Below are 26,522 nucleotides of genomic sequence, written 5' to 3'. Positions count from 1 at the left end.
AAGTCTAAATGATCTGCCCCAAGGTTCTTTTCCCTGGGTCTCATACTTATCTTGCCTTTATTGGGGACAGGCCTCAGTAGTAAGCACCCTCTGATCTCCTGTATAATACCATTCCCAAGGGAACTAAGTTCTGAAAGGGGAAAGTTATTGAAAATGAAAAGAAATAAAGTTATCCCTAGGTTAATTAAACTTTTGCTCCTATTCAGCACTTGTAATTAAATCTTTGTCTTTGCAGGTTCAGCTTCCCATTAAGTTGCATAACTATGACCTTAGAATATCTTTTCCATACTATCCTTTCCCTACATTGAATTGTCCTGTTGAGTTGACACGGTGGAAGTGGGTGTAGGGGTATAGAGAGAGTTCTGTGTGTATTGAGGTGAGGAAGCCTAGGACAACCTGAAGGGATAATAGTATCTGCCAAGATAGTATGGGTACGATTTTTATTTGTGTGTATGTAATAGTGGGGTTTTAAAAAATATTCTATTAATTTTTTAGAGAGAGGGGAAGGGAAGGAGAAAGAGGGAGAGAAACATTGATGGGGAGAGAAACATTGATCTGTTGCTTCTTGAATGCCCCCAACTGGGTACTAATACTTGTAACTGAAAGAGAATTTTCATAATATAATGTATCTTTATATTAACATGCTCTGTTCTATTTTTAAAAAATCCTAGTGTTACCTATGAAGTTGGTTTTATCACTCCCTGATGGATTTTAACCTGTATTTTGGAAAACACTTTTAGTTGGTTCATGCTGTGGAACTGAAACATTCCAAAAGCTGGATGTTATTTAGGATAATTATTACTAAAACAGGTTTTACTTTTACCACCACAAAGAGAGTAACTTGATGGTGATTATCAGGTAAAAGTTAATATTATCAAGTTCTTGGTAATGAATACCAAGAACTAAATACAAATTAATTAAAATACATGTAACTTTTATTTTTATCCTTAGGTGGCGACAGACAAGGTTGCAGAAAAGCTGAGTTCTACTCTCTCATGGGTGAAGAACACAGTATCGTACACTGTCAGTCAGATGGCAAGTCAGGTGGCAAGTCCATCTGCTTCATTACACACGACATCCTCATCCACCACATTGTCGACGCCGGCCCTTTCACCCTCCTCCCCATCACAGTTGAGTCCAGATGACTTAGAACTCCTGGCCAAACTGGAGGAACAAAATAGGTGAGTGAAGTTGCTTGGCTTTTCTCTCTTCAGTTATCATACAACCACATCCATTCACATATGTATATATACCATAATCAAAATTTTAAATATTCACACATATTTAGAATTTTATTTTCTTGGTTTTGGCTTATTGTTTATCAAAATTACTTAACATTATGCACATCTTTTTTTGAAGAGTCAGTCTTAAAACTAAAGTTGGACTAAAATTTTCTTCTGGGTCAGACAGCTTTAAATATTTACTTTCTTAATATAGATTATTCCCTAAGTTCTAGAAAAAATTAAAGACAAATGAAACCACCATTTTTGTTTTAAACTCTCTTAAGTAATCCCCTTCGGTTAAATGGTAAAATAATTTCATGTGGGTGGATGTCAGATTTGTGTTTTAGAATGGGAAATCTCTTCATAAATTTATTCATAGAAGGCAAAGTATCCTTTTCTGTTGATGGTTATGAAATAGTTGTTTACTCTGTTGGGAATGTATGCTCTGGACTCCGCATCCTTTTACCGTATTATCAAAAGCTCTTTAGGGCATCACTAAAAGAATTATTGGAAGAGCATCCTTTTGTGTTCAGTCAGGGTATATACCACCGTTCACTTCAAGGCTAGTAAGAGATCATTTCTAACAGCTTTTTTGATGTGCAGTTGACATGATAAAAATACAATAGTTTGGGTATATATTTTGATGGTTTTACTTACATATACTACATGAAATTATCACCAGAATCAAGAAAATTAATATATCCCACCCCCAAAATAAAGAAAATTAATATATGTATTATACTGCTTCCTATCCTCAGAAAGCTGTTGACCTGTTTCCAATCACTAGATTAGTTTTCACTTTCTAGAATTTTATAGAAATGGAATCCTGTAGTATATACTGTTCTTTAGTGGATTTTTTTTCATTCAACAAAATTATTTTGAGATTCATCCATGTTGTAGCTTTTTATTGTTTAGTGGTATTTCATTATATGGGTATATCACAGTTTATCTACTCGTCTGTTATTATGAAATGCTGTAAACATTTGTGTACCAATTGCTGTGGGTAGTATGGATGTTTAATGATGTTAATTCTTCTAATCCTTGAACACTTATTTGCTTCGCCTTATTTGTATCTCCTTCAATTTCTTTCATCAGTGTCTTACAACTTCCCATACAGGTCTTTTACATCCTTGGTTAAATTTTAAAAAATACACACACACACACACACATACACATATATATAAAAAACATATAGATGTTTTTTAATCCTCACCTGAGGATATGTTTATTGATTTGAGAGAGAAAGATTGACACGAGAGAGAAAGATTGACACGAGAGAGAAACATCCATTGGTTTTGCTGGATCTGGTTTGCTAATATTTTATTGAGGATTTTAGCATCTGTGTTCATCAGGGGTATTGGCTTACAATTTTCTTTCCCTGTAGTCTTTATCTGCTTTTGGAATTAGGATAATGCTGGCCATGTAAAAAGAGCTTGGGAGTCTTCCCTTCTCTTGAATTTTTTAAAATAGTTTCAGAAGGACAGGTATTAGTTTTTCTTTGAATGTTTGGTAAAATTCTCCTGTGAGGCCATCTGGTCCAGGGCTTTTGTTTGTTGGGAGTTTTTTGATTACTGCTTCAGTTTTACTAGTTATAATCAGTCTATTCAGATTCTCTGATTTTTCCTGAACCAGTTTTGGAATATTGCACATTTCTAGGAATTTATCCATTTCCTCTATATTGACCAGCTGTTGGTGTATAGTTGTTCATAATATTTTCTTAAAATTCTTTGTATTTCTTTGGAGTCAGTTGTTACGTCTTCTCTTTGACTTCTGATTTTATTTATTTGGTTCCTCTCGTTTTCTTGATGAATCTGGTTAAAGGATGTCAGTCTTGTTTATCTTTTCAAAGAACTGGCTCTTGGTTTGATTGATCTTTGGTATTATTTTTTTAGACTCTTTTTTTCTGTTCTGATCTTTATTATTTCCTTTCTTCTACTCACTTTGGACTTTGTTTTTTCTACTTTTCTAAAGTATAAAGTTAGATGGTTTATTTGAGATATTTCTTGTTTCTTGGAGTAGGCCTGTAATGCTATGAATTTCCCTCTTAGGACTGTTTCAAGCTATCTTTTGATTTCCTCCTTGATCACATTGTTGACCCATTTATTGTTTAGTAACATATTATTTAGCCTCCATGTCTTTGTATGTTTTTCATTTTTTTTTCTGTGATTGATTTCTAGATTCAGTCAGAGGAGATGCTTGATATGATCAAGTTTCTTAAATTTTAACGTGTGGTCTATCCTATAAAATGTTCCAGGTGCACTGGAAGAAAGTGTGTATTCTGCTGCTTTGGGCTGAAATGCTCTGAAGATACCAATTAAATTCATTTGATCTAGTGTGTCATTTCAGGCTACTGTTTCCTTGTTGATTTTCTTTGTGGAATATGTATCTAGTGATATCAGTGGGATGTTAAAATCCCCTACTATGACTGTGTTACTGTCAGTGTCTCCCTTTATGTTCATCAAGATTTGCTTAACTTATTTAGGTATTCCTGTGTTGGGCGCATAAATATTTACAAAAGTTGTATTTTCATGTTAGATTGCTCCCATTATCATTATGTAGCTGCTTTTTTTTGTCTCTTATTATATATAGCCTTTATTTTGTTTTTATTTAAGAAAAATTTTAGTAGAATTTATTGAGGTGACATTGGTTCACAAAACCATACATGTTTCAAGTGTACAACTGAATAAAACATTATATGTACACTGCAAAGTTTTGTTTTAAAGTCTCCTTGGTTGAAGATAAGTATTACTACCTCAGCTTTTTTTTTTCATTTCCATTTGTGTGAAATGTCTTTTTCCATGTCTTTACCTTTAGTTTGTGTGATCTTTCATTCTGAGATTGGTTTCTGGTAGACAGCACATACAAAGTATATGGGTCTTGCTTTTTAATCCATTCAGTTACACTTTGTCTTTTGATTGGAGCATTTACCCCATTTACATTGAAAGTGATTATTGGTAGGTATGAAGTTATTGCCATTTTTTTCTTTTAACTAGGCTCCTCTCTTCTTTCTCCCCCTCCACTCTTTCCCCTTTCTCTCCTTCTTTCTTCCAGAAGACCCTTTAATAGTTTGGTGGTAACAAACTCCTATAAATTATTCTTATCTGGAAATCTATTTCTCTATCAAAAAAATTTTATTGTATTTTTTCCATTACAATTTATACCCCCCAACAATCACCATACTGTGGTCCATGTCCATTGAGTGTCTTTTCCTTAGACTTGCTGGGTAAAGTAGTCTTGGTGGTAGACCCTTGCTTTTCGTCACTTGGTATACTTCTTTCCAGTCTCTTCTTGCTTGTAAGGACTTTTGAGAAATCAGCTGACAGTCTGATGGGAACTCCCTTTTAGGTAACTGCCTTTATCTCGCTACTTCTAAGATTCTATCTTTGCCTTTACCTTTTGCCCTTTTATTATGATGCATCTTTTTTAATATATTTTATTCAGTATACCATTACAGTTGTTCTATTCCCCCCCTCATTCCCCTCCACCCACACACTCCCTCCCCCACCATTCTCCCCCCTTAGTTTATAACCACGTGTCTCAAGTTCTTTAGATTCTATATTTCCCCCACTGTTCTTGCCCTCCCCCCATCTATTTTCTACCTACTGTCTATGCTATTTTCTGTGCCTTCTCCCCACTTCTCCTCCTCTCACCCCCCTGTTTTTAACCCTCCATGTGTTCTTCATTTCTGTGGTTCCACTCCTGATCTAGCTGTCCTCTTGATTTGCTTTTGTTTTAGGTGTGGTTGTTAATAACTGTGAGTTTGCTGTGCTTTCACTGTTCATATTTTTCACCTTCTTTTTCTTATATAAGTCCCTTTAACATTTCATACAATAAGGGCTTGGTGATGATGAACTCCTTGAATTTGTCCTTATCTGAGAAGCACTTTATCTGTCCTTCCATTCTAAATGAAAGCGTTGCTGGATAAAGCAATCTTGGCTGTAGGTCTTTGGATTTCATGACTTGGAATACTTCTTTCCAGCCCCTTCTTGCCTGTAAGGTCTCTTTTGAGAAATCCGCTGACAGTCTGATGGGTACTCCTTTGTAGGTGACTGTCCCCTTATCTCTTGCTGCTTCTAGGATTCTCTCCTTCATTTTAATCTTGGCTAATGTAATGATGATGTGCCTTGGTGTGTTCCTTCTTGGGTCCAGCTTCTTTGGCACTCTCTGAGTTTCCTGGATTTCCTGGAAGTCTATTTCCTTTGCCAGACTGGGGAAGTACTCCTTTATTATTTGTTCAAATAAGTTTTCCACTCATGGCTGTTTCTTTCCCCCTTCTGGTACCCCTATAATCTGGATGTTGGAATGTTTAAAGATGTCCTAGAGGTTCCTAAGCCTCTCCTCATTTTTTGAGTTCTTGTTTCTTCATTCTTTTCTGGTTGGATGTTTCGTTCTTCCTTCTGGTCCACTCCCTGGATTTGAGTCCCAGTTTCCTTTCCATCACTATTTGTTTCCTGGACATCTCCTTTCATTTCAATTAGTTTAGCCTTCATATGTTCCTCTAATTTGTAACTAAAATCAACCAGTTCTGTGAGCATCCTGATAAACAGTGTCTTGAATTGTGCTTCTGAGAGGCTGGCAATCTCTTGGTCGCTTAGAGTTATAGGCTCTGGAACTTTGAGTTGTTCTTGCGCCATCTTTTGGGCTGTTCGTGCCTGTTACGTATCAAGATTGGAGCCCTAGGTCTTCAGCAGAGCAGGGCAACTCAGTCGCTGGGTTGTGATGCTGTATGTGGGGGCCGGGTCAAAGAGGAACAATGGCGTCCCGTCTGCCACCTCCTGCCGCGGCCCCCACAGGTCGCCGGTGCCGCAGCTGCCACCGTCACCTGGGCCCGCGTGTTTCATCCCACTGCACGAGAGTGCGCCACCGCTGTTAGCCCTCCACTGGGTTCGCCCCCTGGGGCCTGCGTGGTTCGTCTCACTGTGCGCGAATGTGGGACTGTGGTCAGTCTGCCCCACACTCTGACTGAGTCCGAGCTACTTGCTCGCCTAGGTCGGGGGATCTGTCCTGCCCGACCCTGCTCCGCTGCTGGCTCCGCCCCTCTTATCGTCCCGGTCGAACAATTAGTTTTTGTCAGACTTCCGTATAATTCAATTTTCTGTTCTTTGGCTGTGTCTTTTTTCTCCAAACCTTTGTTGTATTCAAACTTGGTTGTGGGAGAAGGCACAGTGTTTCCACCTATGCCTCCATCTTGGCAGAAGTCCCTATTATGATGTGTCTTGGTGTGGCCCTTTTAGGGTTAATTTGTTTGGGACTCTGCACTTTCTGGGATGTTTTTAGCCATTATTTCTTCAAATAGGTTCTGATCCCTTGCTGTGTGTTTCCTCCTTCAGGTACCCTGATGATGTGAATGTTACTATGTTCCATGTTGTCCCAAAGTTTCGTTAAACTACTTTTGTTTTTTAAAGTTCTTTTTTTCTTTTTGCAGCTCTGATTAGGTGTTTTATGTTACCTTGTCTTCCAGTCATTGATTTGATCCTCTGCTTCATCCAGCCTTCTATTATACCTTCTACTGTATTACTCATTTTAGATATTTTACTCTTAATTTCTAACTGGTTCTGTTTTATGGTTTCTGTGTCTTTTTCCATGCTCTTTTAGTTCTTACTAAGTCCTTGAGCATCCTTATAATGCTTTTTTTTGGAACTCTTTATCATATCAAAGCAATGTATAGATTTGATGCAGTTCTAATCAAAGTACCACTGGTGTGTTTCACAGAGGTAGAACAGATATTTCAAAAAACTGTATGAAACCACAAAAGACCCAGAATAGCCTCAGCCATCTTGAGAAAGAACAAAGCTGGGGGAATCACACTACCTGATATCAAACCTAATAGTACAAAGTAGTACCTAATACTACAAAGCCATAGTAATAAAAACAGCATGGTACTGGCGAAAAAACATACATAGATCAATGGGACAGAATTGAGAGCCAAAAATAAACCCATGCCTATATGATCAATTAATATTTGACAAAGGAGGCAAGGGCATATAATGGTGTGAAGACAGTCTATTCAATAAATGGTTTCAGGAAAATTGAATGTGCCAAAAAAAATGAAATTAGACCACCTTCTTACAGCATTCACAAGAATAAGTTCAAAATGGATTAAAGACTTTAATGTAAGACTCAAATGATAAAAATACTGGAAGAAAACACAGGCAAGGAAACTCAGACATTTCTTATAGCAGTGTTTTTTCTGATACATCTGCTTAGGCATGGTAAACAAAAAATAAACAAATGGGACTATAGGAACTAAAAAGTTTTTGCACAGCAGAGGAAACCATTAACAAAAATGAAGAGACAACCCACTGAGTGGGAGAACATATCAAACATATCTGCCAATGATACATATGATAAGTAAAGGGTTAATATCCAAAATTTATGAGGAACTTATAAAACTCAATACCAAAAAAAATCCTATTTAAAAATGGGCAGAGGGAGGACTTCTGCCAAAATGGAGGCGTAGATGGAAACACTGTGCCTTCTCCCACAACCAAGTTTGAATACAACAAAGGTTTAGTAAACAAAGATGCAGCCAAAGAACAGAAAATTGAACTATACGGAAGTCCGACAACAATGAACCATTCAGCCGGGACCGGTAAGAGGGGTGGAGCCAGCAGGGGAGCAGGGTCGGGTAGGAAGGATCCCCCCACCGCAGGCACCCAGGCAGCTGGGGTAGAATCGCGGACTCAGTGAGGGTACGGGGCAGGCCGACTGCGGTCACACACTCGCACACAGATAAACCAGCAGAGGAGTGAGCAGTGAGATGGACCACCCAGGCCCCAATGGGTGAACCCAGTGAGTGCACAAGGCGGCGGGCTGACCGTGGTCGCACATTTGCTTGCAGTGGGATGGATCATGTGGCCCCAGCAGTGGGAGGCGGCAGACGGGACACGGCAGACGGGACGCCATTGCTTTCCTTTGATCCTGCACCCACATACAGTGTCACAACCCAGCAACTGAGTTGCCCTGCCCTAGTGAACACCTAGAGCTCTGCTACTAATACGTAACAGGCACAAACAGTCCAAAATATGGCTCAACAAGAACTCAAAGCCCCAGACCCGATAACTCTAAGTGACCAAGAAATAGTCAACCTATCAGATGCACAGTTCAAAACACTGGTGATAAGGATGCTCACAGAACTGGTTGATTTTTGTCACAAATGACAGGAACATATGAAGGCTAAACTAATTGAAATGGAGGGAAATGCACAGGAAACCAATAGTGATGGAAAGGAAACTGGGACTCAAATCCAGGGAGTGGACCAGAAGGAAGAACGAAACATCCAACCAGAAAAGAATGAAGAAACAAGAATTCAAAAAATGAGGAGAGGCTTAGGAACCTCCAGGACATCTTTAAACATTCCAACATCCTAATTATAGGAGTATCAGAAGGGGAAAAGGAACAGCCACAAGTGGAAAACTTATTTGAACAAATAATAAAGGAGAACTTCCCCAGTCTGGCAAAGGAAATAGACTTCCAGGAAATCCAGGAAGCTCAGAGAGTGCCAAAGAAGCTGGACCCAAGAAGGAACACACCAAGGCACATCATCATTACATTAGCCAAGATTAAAATGAAGGAGAGAATCCTGGAAGCAGCAAGAGATAGGGGGACAGTCACCTACAAAGGAGTTCCCATCAGACTGTCAGTGGATTTCTCAAAAGAGACCTTATAGGCAAGAAGGGGCTGGAAGGAAGTATTCCAAGTCATGAAATCCAAAGACCTACATCCAAGATTGCTTTATCCAGCAACGCTTTCATTTAGAATGGAAGGACAGATAAAGTGTTTCTTAGATAAGATCAAATTCAAGGAGTTCATCATCACCAAGCCCTTATTGTATGAAATGTTAAAGAGACTTATATAAGAAAAAGAAGGTGAAAAATATGAACAGTGAAAGCACAGCAAACTCACAGTTATTAACAACCACACCTAAAACAAAAACAAACCAAGAGGACAGCTAGACCAGGAGTGGAACCATAGAAATGAAGAGCACATGGAGGGTTAGCAACAAGGGAGTGGGTGGAGGAGAAGTGGGGCAAGGTACAGAAAATAGCATAGACAGTGGGGAGAAAATAGATAGGTGGGAGGGCGAGAATAGTGGGGGAAATATAGAATCTAAAGAACTTGAGACACGTGGTCATAAACTAAAGGGGGGATGGTGGGGGAAGGGTGTGCAGGGTGGAGGAGAATGAAGGGGGGAATAGAGCAACTGTTATGGTATAATCAATAAAATATATTTTTAAAAAATGGGCAAAGGAATTGAATAGGGACTTCTCCAAAGAGGACTTATACATGGCCCATAGACATACGAAAAGAGGCTCGATGTCACTAATCACCAGAGAAATGCAAATTAAAACCACAATGAGATATCACCTCACACCTGTTAGAATGGCTTTCATCAGAAAATCAACAAACAACAGATACTGGCAAAGATGTGGAGAAAAGGAAACCCTAGTGCCCTATTGGGAATTCAGACTGGTACAGCCACTGTGGAAAACATTATGGAATTTCCTCAAAAAAGTAAAAATGGATCTGTCTTTTGACCCAGCGACTCCACTGCTGGGAATATGCCCTAAGAATTTCAAGTCACCAATTCATAACAACTTATGCACCCCTATGTTCATAGCAGCACTATTTACAGTAGCCAAGTGCTGGAACCAGCCTAAGTGCCCATCAGTAAATGAGTGGATCAAAAAAACTATGGTACATTTTTATAATGGAATTCTATGCAGTAGAATGAATGAAAGGAACGCCTACCTTTTTCGACAACATGGGTAGAACTGGAGAGCATTATGCCAAGTGAAATAAACCAGGCAGTGAAAGACAAATACAATATGATTTCACCTATAAAGGGAATCTAATGAACAAAATAAACTAACGAGCAAAATAGAGCCAGAGGCATGGAAACAAGGAACAGACTGACAGTGACCACAGAGGAAGGGGAAGGGACTAGTCACAGAGCACGTATGACCTTTGGACATGATGGATAACAGTGTGGGGACTGATTTTGGGGGTGGGGTGTGTGGAGCAGGGCAAAGGGGAAAAATTGGGACAACTATAATAGAATAACAATAAAAAAATTTAAACAAGAAAATCTCTCTCTCTTCCCCCCCCCATCCTCCTTCTCTTTGCCCACCTCCTCTTCCCCCTTATCCCCACCTTCAATTATTGAAACTCAGAAGCTATGGGAAGGATTTTTGTGTAGAGAATGGGTGAATGTCATGCCTTTTTTTCTTCTTTTTGCATTAGGAGAACAATCCTAGTGGAAAAAACATCTTTCTGACTCCAGTAAAAAATAAAATGACAGGGAGCATTTGAGATCTTGCATGCCAGCATATGTCCTCAGTTTGACTCAAACTTTGAGACACAACTATTACTTGTAGCAGTGGAGTATTAATTTTAAGTTTTTTCTTTCTCCTCCCTCCCCAAATATAAATAAGTCTCTTGTTGTTTCACTTAACTTTCTTTATTTCAGAATGTAAAAAAGTCAGTATTTTAGAAAATTAAAATTTGAAAAAAGTGAAAATATGAAATTCCATAAAAATACCTTTATCGTCCTATAATTTTACTGCAGTTATCACTTTTGAAAAGTAAGTGCATGTGGCAATCCAGAAAGATGTGGTTAAATGGTTCAATACAATGTCAAAGTTCTATTTGATGAAGGTTAATAATTCATAGCCATGAAGTTGAAATGGGAGTTAATTTTTTGCACGTTTCTTTTTCAAAATACAAAAGCAGTGTGTTTTCAGCTTTGGCAGAGATGAATTTAAGAAGGTATGTTTCAGGTGGAATAGCAGTGCATTTTAATTAAGGACATGAATGTTGCTGATTTAAATTTTGAGTGAGCCATTAATTGTGTGGTTTAAAGGTTTGGCGTTGTAACCATGCTTGTTTCCTTTTACCTTCTATTATTCTAATCAGATTTGGCCTTTTAGCAGATTTGGGGGCTGAGATATGAGAATGAGGAAATGGAAAGGCTCTGTTAAATGGAAGTAAATATTTTTTTTGCTAAGGTTAACAGGAATGTTTGAACCTTTAATTTATATATCCTTGTACTATTCATTATGGTAGGCCACTAGCCATATGTGGCAAATGAGCACCTGAAATTTGACTGATCTTAACTGTGATGTTCTCTAAGAGTAAAATAATACAACAGATTTTGAAGAGTTGACTTAAAATAAAGACTATCTCATTAATTTAAAAATTTCATTACATGCTAAAAATGATATTTTGACTATATTTGATAAAATATTAAAAATAATTGCACCTGTTTCTTTTTAATTTAAATACAGCTACTAGAACATTTAAAATTATGTAAAAGGTTTGCATTATGGTTTTGTTAGACAATACTGATCTAGGTAATCTTTAATCTGAATGTTTACAATTTTACCACCACAGTATTGGTATCTCAGTTTTTCTGCGGATACACTCTATTACATAGCTGTGAACATAGGAAGTAAAAAACAGATATTTTCAAGCCTCTGTGTTAAAAACTCATGTAATTTTGATCATAGGAGATACCTTTAGATCTTTACTCAAACACTTTATTTTTCTTCACTTTGAGGATTATTTAAAATTTTTATCAATTGTCTGATTTCCTGAGGAATTTGATGACAAAACTAACTCACATAATTTATTTTACTACTCTTTCTGTTGCAAGTAGCTTAGCTTCAGTTCATCTTTTTTTTTTTTAATTAATAAGTACAAGAAGTTAAATCTGCCTGGAATTGTCTGTCTGTAATGTCTGTATAAAGTTATCTCCAAACCATCAGTTTCTGATCAGAATATTTGGAAGAGGGTCTGTAAAATACATTTTGTCACCTTCTCCAAGATCTCATCTGAAGGAAACAAAATCAAAAGAAAAACTGTAGTGCTTCAAGAACTGAGAGATCCCTGTCACTTAGGTACCTCTCTTCTCAGTTGTCGCTGAATTTTTTCCAGTGCTAGTTTCTTGTGCTTTTGCTTAATTCTCCTTACTTTGTTTCTGTTGCTTTGAGACACGACTTTATGCTTGATGATGGTGATGTGAAAGACTGTGACTCCTTCTGAGTCAGGCATGTATTTTGTTGCCACTAATTTGCCTTTCTTTGAGCTAGCAAGTTGCTGGCTTTCCCCCAGCACATTCATATCCTGTGTCTTTGGTGTAATATTACAAGGTGTGTTTGAACCCCGTGTTTGAAAAGTTGCTCCCTCTGCAGTAAGTGCTAGTATTTAGCTTTCCAGGTGTTTTTCTCATATAGTAGTTTTCCTCCTTAGCTTTCTTAGATCCTTCCTTAGCTCTTTATAAATTATCTTAGCAGTTGGCACATTACCAAATGGGATGTTAATCTGTTACTGTTTATCTTCTCTCTTAGTTCTGGTATCTATAGGAAAGCATTATGCTGAGTACAATAGGATGTTTAGAAAGTTTACTATCAAGTCTTCATAAATAATTGCCAAATTTTTATTTGTAGGTTTCACCTCTCTTCTGAGCTGAGACTCATCTTTTCATCTCCTGTGCTTCTTATCTATGTGGTTGTAAGCACTTCAAGCTCCAAATACCTAAAAGAGAACTCATTCTTTTTCCTCTTCTTTGTGTTTTTCAGTAGTAGTATTGTAGAGAGGCTTTTTCTTTAATGTTTAGCAAATACGTGTTGCCACAAGCTACTCTTTTTTCCTTGTATTGTTCATCATGAAGTACGTACTCTGCCATTTTCCTTATATAGGGCATCCTTTTGGTGAGGAGAAGGTTCAGTTCTCAGTAGCAAAGATATGGTACAGGTAATCTGTCTAAGACCTAAATCACTGTGTCTGGTGGCATATTCCCTTGTCATCAATTTAGTCTTTAGTCTTATCCATCAGTGAACCGGAAATACCTTCTCTCTGACAAGTCTTCTAAGCTTCTGGAAGCCACCAATCCTAGATTTTATCCTTGATACTATTTGAAGTCCACCCCATAACTGACTTCAGCACTCCCATCTCAGATAGTGTGGGGCTGTACCCATTTTGAATGTTACCCTTATAGCTGAAACTACTCTAACAGAAACTTGGAGTTGCTTAGTTAGGAGACTGACGATTATGTATTCCACAGTTAGTAGACCAGCCTCTGATATCTTAGTCTGGCAATATTCTGAGAGGGTGAATAAATTTGGGTTTGTGAATTATTTGTAATAGTGGCAGATAAGAAATGGCCAGGAGGCTGCATAAACTTAGAGGTATGCCTTTGATTATATCATACAATATTCCTGAAGTGTCAGTATTTTTTTCCTTTAATTGGATAAATTTTTGTATTAGTCATAAGGAAATAATAACGGGGCAGAAAGGTAAATTTATTGTAATAAATTCATGTAAGTCAGTGAATGTATGTGCTCTGGGAAGAGGAAAATAAGTAAGTTTTGAATAGACTTCTTAATAGCCTGTAGACCTATAGCTAATGCTGCATTACCATTTTCCCAGTTGTCAGGCTCAAATTTTTGGAAACTGTTGATTTTTTCAGGCAGTGTGCACCCTCCACTACCATGTCAGAATATTTTAATTATGCTGAAAGTAGGTGACAGTCTCATTAGAAGTCTTCTTGAGTTGTTTCATTATAGCTTTTAGCAATAAGGAATAAAACATATGATTCTAACTATATATTCTATAAACTACATAGAGTTTATAGAACATGCATTCTTTTAAAATTTATTTATTTATTTATTTATTTATTTATTTATTTATTTATTTTTAGGGAGGAGAAGGGAGGGAGAAAATGAGCTACAGAAACATCAATGTGTGGTTGCCTCGTGCTCTCCCCCTACTGGGGACCAGGCCTGCAACCCCAGCATGTGCCCTGACTGGGAACCGAACCAGCAACCATTTGGTTTGCAGCAGGTGCTTAATCCACTGAACTACACCAGCCAGGGCTGAACGTCTTTAATGTGCTTATTGCCACTTGTATATCTTCTTTGGAGAAATGTCTGTTCTGATTCTTTACCCATTTTTAAATTGGGTTGTCTTTTTATTGTTGAGTTCTAAGAGTTCGTTATACATTCTAGATACAAGTCTTATGTGTTGTAAGACTTAAGGGTTTGGTCCCTGGTTTATGTGCCTTACAAGAGGTGGCCACTGGATGTTTCTCTCATACATCAATGTTTCTCTCCCTTTCTTTCTCCCTCCCTTACCCTCTCTGTAAAAGATAAGTAAGTAAAGTATTAAAAAGAGTTCTTCATATATTCTGGGTACCAGTCTTCTCATTCATATATAATAAAATATATTATTTTCAGTCTATGGCTTAACTTTTTTGTTTTCTTAAAGGGATTTTTTGAAGGACAGAGCATTTTAAGTTTGCAGTCCAGTTTATTATATATTTATTTTTTCCTTTAATCCTCATCCAAGGATGTGTTTATTGATTTTAGGGAGAGAGAGGAAGGGGGAGAAAGAGAAACATTGATTTGAGAAAGAAATTATCGATCACTTCCCCCTGTACATGCCCTGACAAGGGATTGAACCCACCACCTAGCGATGTGCCCTGACTGGGAATCAAACCCAGAACCTTTTGGTGTATGTGAGGGTGCTCCAACCAGCTGAGCTACCTAGTCAGGGCTGAAGTCCAATTTATTTTTTAAACAATTTTTTGTTTTTTGGTTAGTATTACTTTCCTTTTCTTCCATTAACAAATTTTGTCTACTCGAAGTATGAAGACTTTTTCTTGCTTTTTTCAAGAACTTTTATAGTTTTTATTTTTATATACAGTCCTGTTACACATTTTGAATTATTTTTGTATGTCACATAAATTAAAGCTGAGGGAATATCTTTAAATAATATGATGCCTTGGAATATTTCATTTGTAAATATTTCTCACAGTTTTGTATATGTTCATATGTTATTTCAATTGCCTCTGAAGGTGAATTGTTTAACTTTTTTTCTGTAACCCACCAGTGAATTTCACTTGGCATTTCTTGTTTATCCTGAAAGTTGTACTTTGGTAATCTGAGACCTTTCTGACTCCCTACAAGCCTTCTGTTTAGGTACCTTTATGTTTTTTATGCCCATTGTGTTTCAAACTTAGGTTTAGCTTAGGAAATATCATTATATTCTTTTAAACTGAATGTCTCTCTATTGGTGCTATTTAATTATTTGATATACAGCAAGCATTCATTAAAGAAGTGAAATGAAGACTTTAGGTTCAGGTTATTCTAGTAATGTTTATTTCTCTATTGCATTTGGAATTCTTAGGATTTAGAATCATATATAAAATTACTTATATTTAAATTATTGTTACTGTGAAAATGTATTAAAGTATCTCAGATATAAGGATAGTCAAAGGATAGTAATTGTTTAATTTATATTGTTATTGACTATGATGTATCTTGAATTTGGTGGGGTGTTTTTTAATATGGAAAGTTTTCATTTTACTTCAATTTGGTCAATATTTTATGTACTTTATACTGAACTAAGTGCTTTTAGGGGTATAAAGATGAGTAAGATATAAATCTGTCTTATCTGCTAAATAGTGTTTAACCCAAATGCCTTTTTCTTCTCTTTTGGTTTTTAATATATCATAAATTAGTATAGAGGTTCTTGTACCCTAAGCACATCACTTTCTGAAGGACTTACTGGAAGTGAGAAGCAGCCATGATCAGTACACAAATAGATGTTTTAGGACCCTTATTTTGAATGACATACAGTTTACACCTTTGTAATGATAGAGCCACATTTTCCAATCTTTTTTTTATAGCCTGTGTATATGTGAAAGAAATAATGGATTTGATGTTGTGATGAGTTGTGGAATGGATCTCTAAAATTATCTTACTCCATCTTCCCACAGATGAGGAAGAGACCTAAAACAGGCTTGCAAAATCAAAGGCAGCAGAAGAGGTCTCAGTTTAACAGTGCGAGCCCATTGATAAATTATAGCTGTTAGATGGAAGTGAGTTTTGGGGAAACTTGAGTGGATTAAGGCTCCTGGTCACTACACCCTATTGTTTCTGTGTGTGAATATGGGCCCAGTTTCGCCCTGTCTTTTTTTCAAGAGAATCTAGAATTATAAGTAAATACAAATGTATGTGTGTATAAAGAAATAAATGAAAACTTCCAATTTTAGTATTAGTATTGATCAGTTTTTTATACAAACACTGCATGGACCAAACAAAACACTTTTTGTTTTAGGCAGATTAATTATGCATGGGTGAAGCAAAATATAAAAAGAGAAGGGATTTGGTTAATTTGTGTGGCTTTTCCTTAGTTTTTCAGCCCTGGACACATTGTAAACATAATAGGATCAGTTCTTCAGTAGAATTTGTTATAACTCTTCCAAGTGCAGCTTCTTTTTTTCCTGAAGCCCTCTCAGCCATTTTTCTCATCAGATTCTTCCAATTTGAATTTTCAGTGGAGATGAAGGGAAATTATGATGGGATTAATGGGACTAAAATATTTAATATAATTTACTATTTCAGATTTTGGAATTACTGTGGTTAGATGAAAAATACAGCAGTAATTTTATAGATGCCAGCAAATATTATTGAAAGTATGCATATTTTAAAACGGACAAAATTGCTGTAGTGAAGCTCTAAGTATTGTTATTACTTCATTTAGTATTACTGTGAAATTAGATCTTGACCAATTTTTAATTATGTTTTAGATTGTTAGAGACGGACAGCAAGTCCTTAAAATCTGTAAATGGGTCGAGAAGAAATAGTGGATCCTCTCTTGTATCAAGTTCATCAGCCTCCAGCAACCTCAGCCACCTTGAAGAGGATTCTTGGATACTTTGGGGAAGAATTGTTAATGAATGGGAAGATGTACGCAAAAAGAAGGAAAAGCACGTTAAGGTATTCATATTCTTTGCTGAAGTTTTTCCTTTTATCCCAAAGGGTATCAGGCATAAATCGATAGAGGTTTAAAAATCAGATTCAAGTACTTTCCAGCTACTGTAATAAAGAAGTGTCCTTTATATGTTTTCATTTATTTGTGTCCATAGTAGTTTTGATTTGTAGGCATCAGTTGTTATAGAGATCTCCTAATTATAGAAATATATAGGTAAAAGTTATTTTAGAAATTAAATTCTATCATCTTATTGATCCAGAAATGAAGTTGTAACATCCTACATCCTTGAATTATCAGTATTTCACTTTTTTCTTTTGCCTGATAACAACCCCTTATAAGATGATGACTACTACCATTCACAGCTCTGCAGATTATCAGATCCTTAATGCCTTTAGAGGTCATACTTTGAGTGAGATTTCAAGAATTTATCCATAACATTGTAGCCGCTTGCCCACCTCTTCCCCCACCAGAACTGGATACATCAATGGCCAAATCTTAGCCTTTGTTAAAAGGTTCCCTAGTTTATATAAGTAACATTGTGAATTATAATTTTGATAAAGTCTGCCACTCTTCAGCCCCTAATTAGTCTTTGGCTTTCCAGGTAGGACACTTAATGCATTTTTAAAATTTTACTTTTATTTTTAGGAACTTGTTCGTAAAGGGATACCCCACCATTTTAGAGCAATAGTTTGGCAACTTTTATGCAGTGCACAAAGCATGCCAATTAAGGACCAGTATTCAGAACTCCTGAAAATGACTTCGCCCTGTGAAAAATTGATCCGAAGGGACATTGCTAGAACTTACCCCGAACATAATTTTTTTAAGGAAAAAGATAGCCTTGGACAGGAAGTTTTATTTAATGTAATGAAGGTAAGTTTTATTTATTTACTTTTTAAATGCTCAGAGGGTTGAAATTACACAATTTCCACAATGAAGCATGAACTCTCACCTCAATAATCAGTTGCTTTGGCAGTAAATTTGCCTTTAGCATAATTTTTGCTTTAATTCTGATGCTATATTACTGTCTAGTTTAGAAAACTTATTAGAATATTTATTACATTGCTTAGTATTAGTTGGCTAAAATCAAATAACCTGGTAATCACTATACATTGAAAGATCCTCTGTGAAAATGAATATTTTACTTTCCATGAGTTTCACAATCCAGGAGCAGATTTTTCTACTTTCTGTGGTGAGTGTTGTTGAGAGCTCTTAGTGCTTGAAAGCGTGTATCACTGTAATCTTTCCTTCAGTATTGCCTTTCCCTTTCCATAGTTCCTTTCCCTTCTAGCTAACTCTGTGAAATATTTGATTTCTCAAATAATTTCAGTTTTGCCAGTGCTTTCTTTATATTAACCTACCCTGGTTTTATTTTTATCAGATATACATTTTAAATGACTTTTAAGTTCTCTTACTTTCCTGAGTACAAATTTCTTTTTTTTTCTTTTTTTCTTTTTGTCCTTAAGAGCTGTTGTTTCTAATTGGGAAATTGTCAAAAGAAAATTTTATGTAATCTTTTGCTTTTTGAATATTTATAGGATAACATCTACAACAAGCAAGAACTTTTCTAAAAAGTACATGGTCTTTAATTTACTTGTTTCACTATTTTTAGGTTTTTAGAAAAGGAAAGTATAATATATCATGTTAAAGCATTTTGAAAACTATTTTTTACTTTTTAGGCATATTCTTTAGTGGATCGTGAGGTGGGTTACTGTCAAGGAAGTGCTTTTATAGTTGGATTGTTGCTTATGCAGGTAAGTTAGTACAAGTGTTAAATATCAGTTAAGTTCTTTATTAAAGGTGGACTGGAAAATTTAAAGAGCATCCTTGTTTTCATTAAGTATAAGTTGCTAGTGCATATTTTTCTCTAGGCATAATTAAATTAGGAATATTTAGTTTACACTTTAAAAGATTACTAGAAGTGTTGAAAATACCATATAATCATATCCTGCCACTAAATGAAACTTCAACTTTTTTGGTGTTCACATTTGGACCACAATATTTACTCAAGACTGTATCTACTTTTAAATTTTAACTTACGTGTCAATATTTAAGGAGGAGTAATCTTTTTTCAGTCAAGGAAGACATGATTAAAATTTTGGTATGAAATCTGATGTTGTACCACGTCTTTGGAAATTATACCGGAATTTTGTTTGTCATGTAGCCGAGGGCTTGTTATAGGCTCTAAAATGTGGTACCCAGTCAGCCCAGGGTTATTATATGTGTTTCCATTGGCACTGACTTATTTTGGAGTGTGTTTGGGTGGGATATTTTCAGAAGTCAGTCAGCTTTGAAAGGAAATGTCATAGAGTGTTATCTCTTCAGAGTTGTTAAAGAAATTTTTTTAAAGTCCATCATACTCTATATTCAGCCTCAGATTAAAGTGTGGTCAGAAAAGAGACCTTGTAAATAATTTGATTTGAATTATGTAGGCTGGTTTTTTCAGCTTAGTTCTACGCTGAGTTCTATGAACTTGGGCTAGATTATTTAACCACTCTCTGGCCTTAACTGGGTAATATTGTCGACTTTCAGATTGTGAGGGCTGTATGAGATAATATGTGTGAAAGCCGAGCATGGTGTTTGGCACGTAGTAGGTAGGCAGTAAAAGTTGAGTGACTTCCTGAGATCACATTTCATGGTAGATAAAAGCAGGGTAGGAATCAGAAACTCTGTTTCTTGATGTTTTACTTCAAGTAGCCAGCAGTTCTACCTGAGTATCAAAACTCTGTATTAGGAATGTACATATTTCTTTTCTGAGTATCAAAAACCCGGTGTCAGAGACACTGATTTGTAATACAAATGACTGGTTTTTACTTTGTTTTGTAATGAAGAAGTGCTCCCAGAAGTTGTGATTGCTAAAGGCTATAAAAATGGGTGCAGTGCAGGTAGAATGGTACATGTGGTGGTGTGAGAAGGGGGTAATTGTCTTTTACGTGCTTCTATTAAAAAATTGAAATAGCAGACAAGGCTATTAACTCAGAGATGAGTGGAAGTTTGAGGACAGAGAAGGAAGTTTGAAATGGTCTTGAAAGAGAGTGATTGCATTAGGGAAATAAAATACACCAGACAGCATTAAAGATCCACTGAGCTGGGGATTCCAGGATTCAAAGTGAGGCCAATCAGCATGGTTAAGTGTTTGTATTTACTCAGCCACTTTCTGCTGCCTAAATGTAGTATAGAGTTGAATTTATCCAAAGATGGAGTTATGCAGTTGAAATGATAACTGAGAGGAAAAAGACAAAGTAATTGTGGATTCAAGTGAGTGAATACACGTAACAGCAAAGTGAGCACAGGGAACTGCTGTATAAATGAAGGAGAGGACTGCAAGGTCAGATCATTGTAAATACTTTATATTGGTCTTCATTGCATCCCTGTGAAATAGGTGCTATTATTTTACCCATTTGCTAGATGGTAAAACCTAGCAGCAGAGAGGTTAAATAATTTGCTGAAGGTCATATAGTGGGATTTGAACCTTTGGCCATGTGGCTGTAGAGCCTGAGTGAGGAACTGCCTGCTAAGATCATTGGAGCAAAGGAAGTCAAAGATGTGCTACGTCAGGGAATTTTAATCCACATGAAAATAAGTGGGTTTGTGGGGATGACCCAGAGGTTTGTAGATGCTGCAAAAAAGGAGAGTAATGGATAATGTCTGCTGGTATGTGTTTCAGAGAGAATGGGGAGTTAGTGCTGTGGAATTGGCAATGAGTGTTTATAGTTGAAGAAGGGACGTGCACCTCTCTGTTCCCTGGCTTTTTGCAGTGCTGTGTGAGAGAAAATACCTCAGAGGAGAGCCAGGTTTCAGGTGGAACTATTCTTAGGGAAAAGCCAGGTTTCAGTCAGAGGAAGATGAAAGAACATTTGATAAAGAGATTGAGGGTATAGTCAGGATATTTTTGTTGGTGGCAGTAATCTGAATTTCAGAAAGTGCTGTGGAAAAGGTATTGGGAAGGTTGGAAGAGGGGTTAGAGTAGGGGAGCAGTAGAATCACAGAGGGTGATTCTGGGATGTTGGATTCCTTGCGGGGACTGACTTAAACTAGTGGGACTGCAGGGCTTAATAGGATTATTGAGGATGGTTTCCAAGGCAGCATTGTGGCTGTGCGTGTGGTGGGAGAAAGGAAGGAAGGAAGGAAGTACAGGTTTTGCCGAGAGTTACTCTTGGCTCCTGTCATGGTCATGTGAAGGCCAGGAAAATGTGTTATTAGAAGCAGTCTTCAGTTCTTCTCTAGAAGAACGCGTAGAGATCCTTCGAGGCTTTCTCTTTTGAAACACACTGATGTAATGTGAGTGAATGAGTATTAGAAATTTTTTTGAGAAAGATGATTTAATAATTTAGATAAATATTATCTGCTTAAGCATTATGAATACCTGTGTAGCTCTTTACAGAGCTTTTACATTCATTGTCTTATTTAATTTTTCAGTAGTTACATATTAAATGTGAAGTTGTTATGAATTAGATTCTTTGAAGACTTATTTTGCAAGTTCTTGTAACACTTCCACCATATGGCTTCTGCTCAGAAGGTTCAAAAGGCCTCCTTCCCATCTCACTTGTGGGATAAGTCCAAGTCCTTACAGTGGCCTCCAGAGCGAGGTGTAATGTAGCTCCCTGTTATTGCTCCTGCACAACCTAACTACCACTTGTAGTGTTGCTCCTAATTTAGTAGTCCTCTGTCTGCTGTTCTCTGAGCATGCCAGTCTTGATTCCCTTCCAAGGCCTTTGTATTATTCTCCCAGAACGGTTTCCTCAGTTGTTCCCTTACTTTCTTTAGTATTTTGCTCAAATGTTATCAAGGGACTTTCCCTGACCTACCTACATAAATAGCATTCCCTCAGCATTCCGTTACCCTACTTTGTTTTATTTTCATAGCATTCATTACCACCTGACATATATTAATTGATTTCTGTTCATGTATTGTCTATACCCGCCCCCCGCCGCTAGAAAGTACAAACTCCTTGAAGGTAGAGATTTGTATTTATTTTGTTCACAATATGTACCCAGAGGGAGAGAAGTATCTGGCTCTAAGTGAATATTTGTTGGTTGAATTAATGAATTAGGCAAGTAAGACAAACTAGTCTCAGAGATTGTTAGATTTGTTTAACTTTTTATTCACTGTGATAGAATGGGAGATTAAAACCTGATTTCTGGTCTGCTGCTCTTAACATTGTGTCACACGGCTACTCAAAACAGTGTTTATAGTTGGATGGGTACTTAGTTTAAAGATACTTTAGTTATTTGTATGTCACAGAATATTAACCTATGTTCCTTTTTTCCTCCTAATGTAGATGCCAGAAGAAGAAGCTTTCTGTGTATTTGTTAAATTAATGCAAGATTATAGACTTCGTGAACTTTTTAAACCAAGTATGGCAGAATTGGGCCTTTGTATGTACCAGTTTGAATGCATGATACAGGTAAAAGTGTAGTGTTTTTTTAAAAAGGCATATTGTCTTTGTTTGTGGCATTGAAAAAAATTACTGTTTTGATCACACAATCATTTGTTGGTTGATTAACACGCAATTTAGACCTACTTTCCATTTAGGCACTATCTGCAGATATCTGCATTATCACAGTCTGGAACTTGACTGCAGTTTTCATATTCAAACCCTAGGCACATAGGCTAAATGTATCCTAACCCCATTGCCTAAATACCTGAGTTTTCTTATTATTCCCTAATGTTGTTATGTAGACTATGCTGTCTTACAGGAGCCCATGACGTTATGATGTCAGTTCATTTCCTTTGAGATTGCCTCTTCTGTCTCTTTCCTCTGCCTTCCCCTTTTTATCTTATTTTTGGTTTTGCTAGCTGGTAATTTTTTTAAGGACATGCTTGATGTTAGAGAGAGGGGAAAGGAGGGAGATAAACATTGATGTGAGAGAGAAATAGTGATTGGTTGGCTCTTTAAGCACCCTGACTGGGAGCCGAACCCACAATTTAGGTGTATGCCCTGACTAGGAATCAAACCTGCGACCGTTTGGTTTACAGGACACTCCAACCAACTGAATCACACCAGCCAGGGTGCTACTGCTAATCTTTTTTATTTTTGAGATTTTGTTTATTTACTTTTAGAGAGAGGGGAAGGGAAAGACGGAAACATCAGTGTATGATTGCCTGTCTCATGCCCCCCAACTGGGGATCCGGCCGGCAACCTGGGCATGTATCCTCACTGGGAATCGAACCAGTGACCTTTCAATGCACAGACTGGCACTTAATCCACTGAGCCAGATCAGTCAGGGCCGGCAATCTTTTTTAAAAAAATAATGTTCCCATTCTTTTATGCTGCAAGTTTAAGACTCAGTCTAGTGACTGCGTGAGTGTGAAGAGAAGAGGAATCAAAATTAAGTGAAAAATACTTCTGAAATTTTTACCTTCCTGGATTTAATTTTTGTATTTTACATATAAAAATAAATTTACTATATTGTCCTTTAAAATAATAGCATGACCTTGGACAAGGGTTTGATCTCCAAAATATATAAAGAACTCATGACTCCATGGACTCTAGGAATACAAAAAAACCAATTAAAAATGGGCAAAAGACTTGAACAGACACTTTTCCAAGGAGGACATACAGAGGGCCCAGAGACATATGAAAAGATGCTCAGCATCACTACCCATCAGAGACGTGCAAATTAAAACCACAATGAATACCACCGCACACTGGTGAGAATGGCCATTATAAACAAATAAACAAATGTTGGAGAGGGTTCAGGAAAAAGGGAGCCCTAGTGCACTGTTGGTGGGAATGCAGACTGGTGCAGCCACTGTGGAAAACACTATGGAATTTCCTCAGAAAACTAAAAATGGAACTGCCTTTTGACCCTGCAATTCCACTGCTGGGATTATACCCTAAAAACCCTGAAACACCAATCCAAAAGAACCTATGTACCCCAGTGTTCATAGCAGCACAATTTACAATAGCCAAGTGTTGGAAGCAACCTAAGTGTCCATTAGCAAATGAGTGGATCAAAAAATTATGGTACATTTACACAATGGAATTCTATACAGCAGAAAGAAAGAAGGAGCTCCTTCCTACACTTTGTGACAACATGGATGGAACTGGAGAGCATTGTGCTAAGGGAAATAAGCCAGGCAGTGAAAGACAATACCATATGATCTCACCTTTAACTGGAACCTAATCAACAAAAGAAAAAAGCAAACAAAATATAACCAGAGACATTGAAATTAAGAACAATCTAACAATAGCCAGAGAGGACAAGAGAGGGGACAGTAGGGAGAAGGGTTTTCAGGAACAACTATAAAGGACACATGGACAAAACCAAGGGGGAGGGTGAAAGCAAGGGAGGGAGGTGGGAGTGGTGGGGAGAAAATGCAGACAACTGTAATTGAACAACAATAAAGTAATTTAAAAAAATAATAAAATAATAGCATAAATATCCTCATTTACTTAAATGTCAATTAGATAAGCAGAATTTAAGAATACAGTTAATGGCTGAGCTGGCATGAGAGCCCTTTTTGTGAGATTTCTCTTCTTTGGCAGCCTTACCCACAGGAATTTTTTAAATTCCCTATCTTTTCTGTGTGTGGTGGGAGGAAGGGATATGCAAAATGTTCTTACATTGTAAAGACAAAGGAGGTCTTGAGATGATCCTTAAATCCTTTTTTTTCTGAAATAGTAAGCTTATTTTTATCAGCCCTTAAATGCTCTTGGTTTATTTTCAGTTAATGTGTGATTTATATTTTGAATTGATAGAATGGCTGAAGCATCTGTATTTTGGGTGAAAGGCAAGAAGATAAGGTGACCAATGGTAGATAGCCCCTGAAAGTATTTCAAAATAACATTTCTTTCCTTTTAGAGAAAAGTTTGAAATATTATAGTTTATAGAAAATATCAGATACACATCTACCCACCAACAAGGTTAGACAAATTTAAAATTTTTACTTACTTGCTTTAATTTTTCTTTTTGTTGATAAATGTTATAGATACAGCCAAAGCCCTAACTGCACATTCTTTTCCCTTCCTTCCCTTCCCAGGTAGTAACCACCACTGTCCCAGTCATATCATTTTCTGTATCTTAACTTTTCCATGTGATGCCTGATCTTATCTTTTGTTGGGTATAGGCTAATCTAGTGTACATACAATGATCTGGTTTAAAATAATCAATTTTACTGTGTTTTGACTAAATCTTTTCTTTTTAGGAACATCTTCCAGAACTCTTTATACATTTTCAGTCTCAGAGTTTTCACACCTCAATGTATGCATCATCCTGGTTTCTGACTATCTTTCTTACGACTTTTCCACTACCAATTGCAACGAGGATATTTGATATCTTCATGTCTGAGGTAAGCTCATGGGCAGACTGAACAAGGAATCATTGAGTTAATTATAGCCGGGCTGTGAGGAGGATAATAAAGGAGATCCATGTATCCCATTCTCAACTGTTTACATGGATGATCTCATTTAAACCAGGTACTGCTCATTTCCCCATTTGATAGATGATGAAGCCAAAACTTAGAGAAATATTATGTACCTAGCTTGTCTATGGACAAATACATAAGTCAGTATAGTAATCAGGATTCAGATCTAGGCAGTCAAAATCTGGAGCCTACACTCTGAAACCTTGGTATCACCTACTGATTGGTTTAGTGAGAATCAGTGAGAGAGAAAATTTGCCCTACAGTTAATATGTTGCAGTACATCTGGTGGCCAAAGGCAGAAGTAATGAATTGAATTAAGTTTCTTCTATTCTAGGAACACATTCTAGGTAGTTTGTTTAATTGTCATTGGCGTGTAGTAGTTATTCTTTGTCTTCTGTATTTCGGATGCAAAGTTAGGAAGGTAAGGGTAGGTGATCAGTGGTAGGTAGCACTTGAAAGTATTATTGTTATTGATTACATCTTAATCAAATTCAATATTAATTGGACTTCCGCCAAGATGGAGGCATAGGTGGAAACACTGTGCCTTCTCCCACAACCAAGTTTGAATAAAACAAAGGTTTGGAGAAACAAAGACACAACCAAAGGACAGAAAATTGAATTATACGGAAGTCCGACTACATCTAACCATTCAACGGGAGGGTAAGAGGGGCGGAGCCAGCAGCGAGCAGGGTCGGGCAGGACAGGGCCCCCGACCCAGGCGCGCAGGCAGACAAGAACCAGCTGGGGTGCGGGGCAGACCGTGGGCGCATATTCGCGCACAGTGAGACAGACCCCGCAGGCCCCAGGGGGCGAGGGCTGACGGCGGTGGCACACTCGCGTGCAGTGGGACGAAACGCGTGGGCCCCGGTGAGGGCAGCAACTGCGGTACCGGTGAGGGCCGTGGTGGCAGGTGGCGGACAGGACGCCAGAGTCCCTCTTTGACCCCGCCCCCACATACAGCGTCACAACCCAGCGACTTAGTTGCCCTGTTCTAGTGAACACTTTAGGGCTCTGATCCTGCTATGGAACAGGCACGAACAGCCCAAAAGATGGCGCAAGAAGAACTCAAAGTCCCAGAGCCAATAACTCTAAGCGACCGAGAAATTGCCAGCCTCTCAGAAGCACAATTCAAGACACTGTTTATCAGGATGCTCA

General features: G+C 37.4%; 1 protein-coding gene across 10 annotated transcripts in view; it reads left to right on the top strand.

The window, feature by feature from the left end:
- The window catches only part of EVI5 (ecotropic viral integration site 5), a 251,238-nt gene that overhangs the window by 89,188 nt on the left and 135,528 nt on the right, over positions 1 to 26,522 (top strand). For 8 of the 10 annotated variants that reach the window (XM_037045491.1, XM_037045497.1, XM_037045494.1 and 5 more), the window contains exons 2-7: positions 952 to 1,181; positions 16,816 to 17,005; positions 17,646 to 17,870; positions 18,677 to 18,751; positions 22,279 to 22,404; positions 25,149 to 25,292. In XM_037045491.1, coding sequence (XP_036901386.1) covers positions 952 to 1,181; positions 16,816 to 17,005; positions 17,646 to 17,870; positions 18,677 to 18,751; positions 22,279 to 22,404; positions 25,149 to 25,292 — 990 coding nt within the window. Of the gene's footprint in view, positions 1 to 951; positions 1,182 to 10,893; positions 11,059 to 16,815; positions 17,006 to 17,645; positions 17,871 to 18,676; positions 18,752 to 22,278; positions 22,405 to 25,148; positions 25,293 to 26,522 lie in introns of those variants that run through there. The other 2 variants (XM_037045495.1, XM_037045498.1) reach the window with 2 other exon arrangements.

Source organism: Sturnira hondurensis, unplaced genomic scaffold, assembly GCF_014824575.4.
Source record: "Sturnira hondurensis isolate 20B ecotype Veracruz unplaced genomic scaffold, ASM1482457v3 Scaffold0004322, whole genome shotgun sequence".
In the NCBI taxonomy this organism is placed as follows: Eukaryota; Metazoa; Chordata; class Mammalia; order Chiroptera; family Phyllostomidae; genus Sturnira; species Sturnira hondurensis.
The sequence above is the reverse complement of the archived record's forward strand: the minus strand, read 5'-3'. Positions and strand labels throughout refer to the sequence as shown.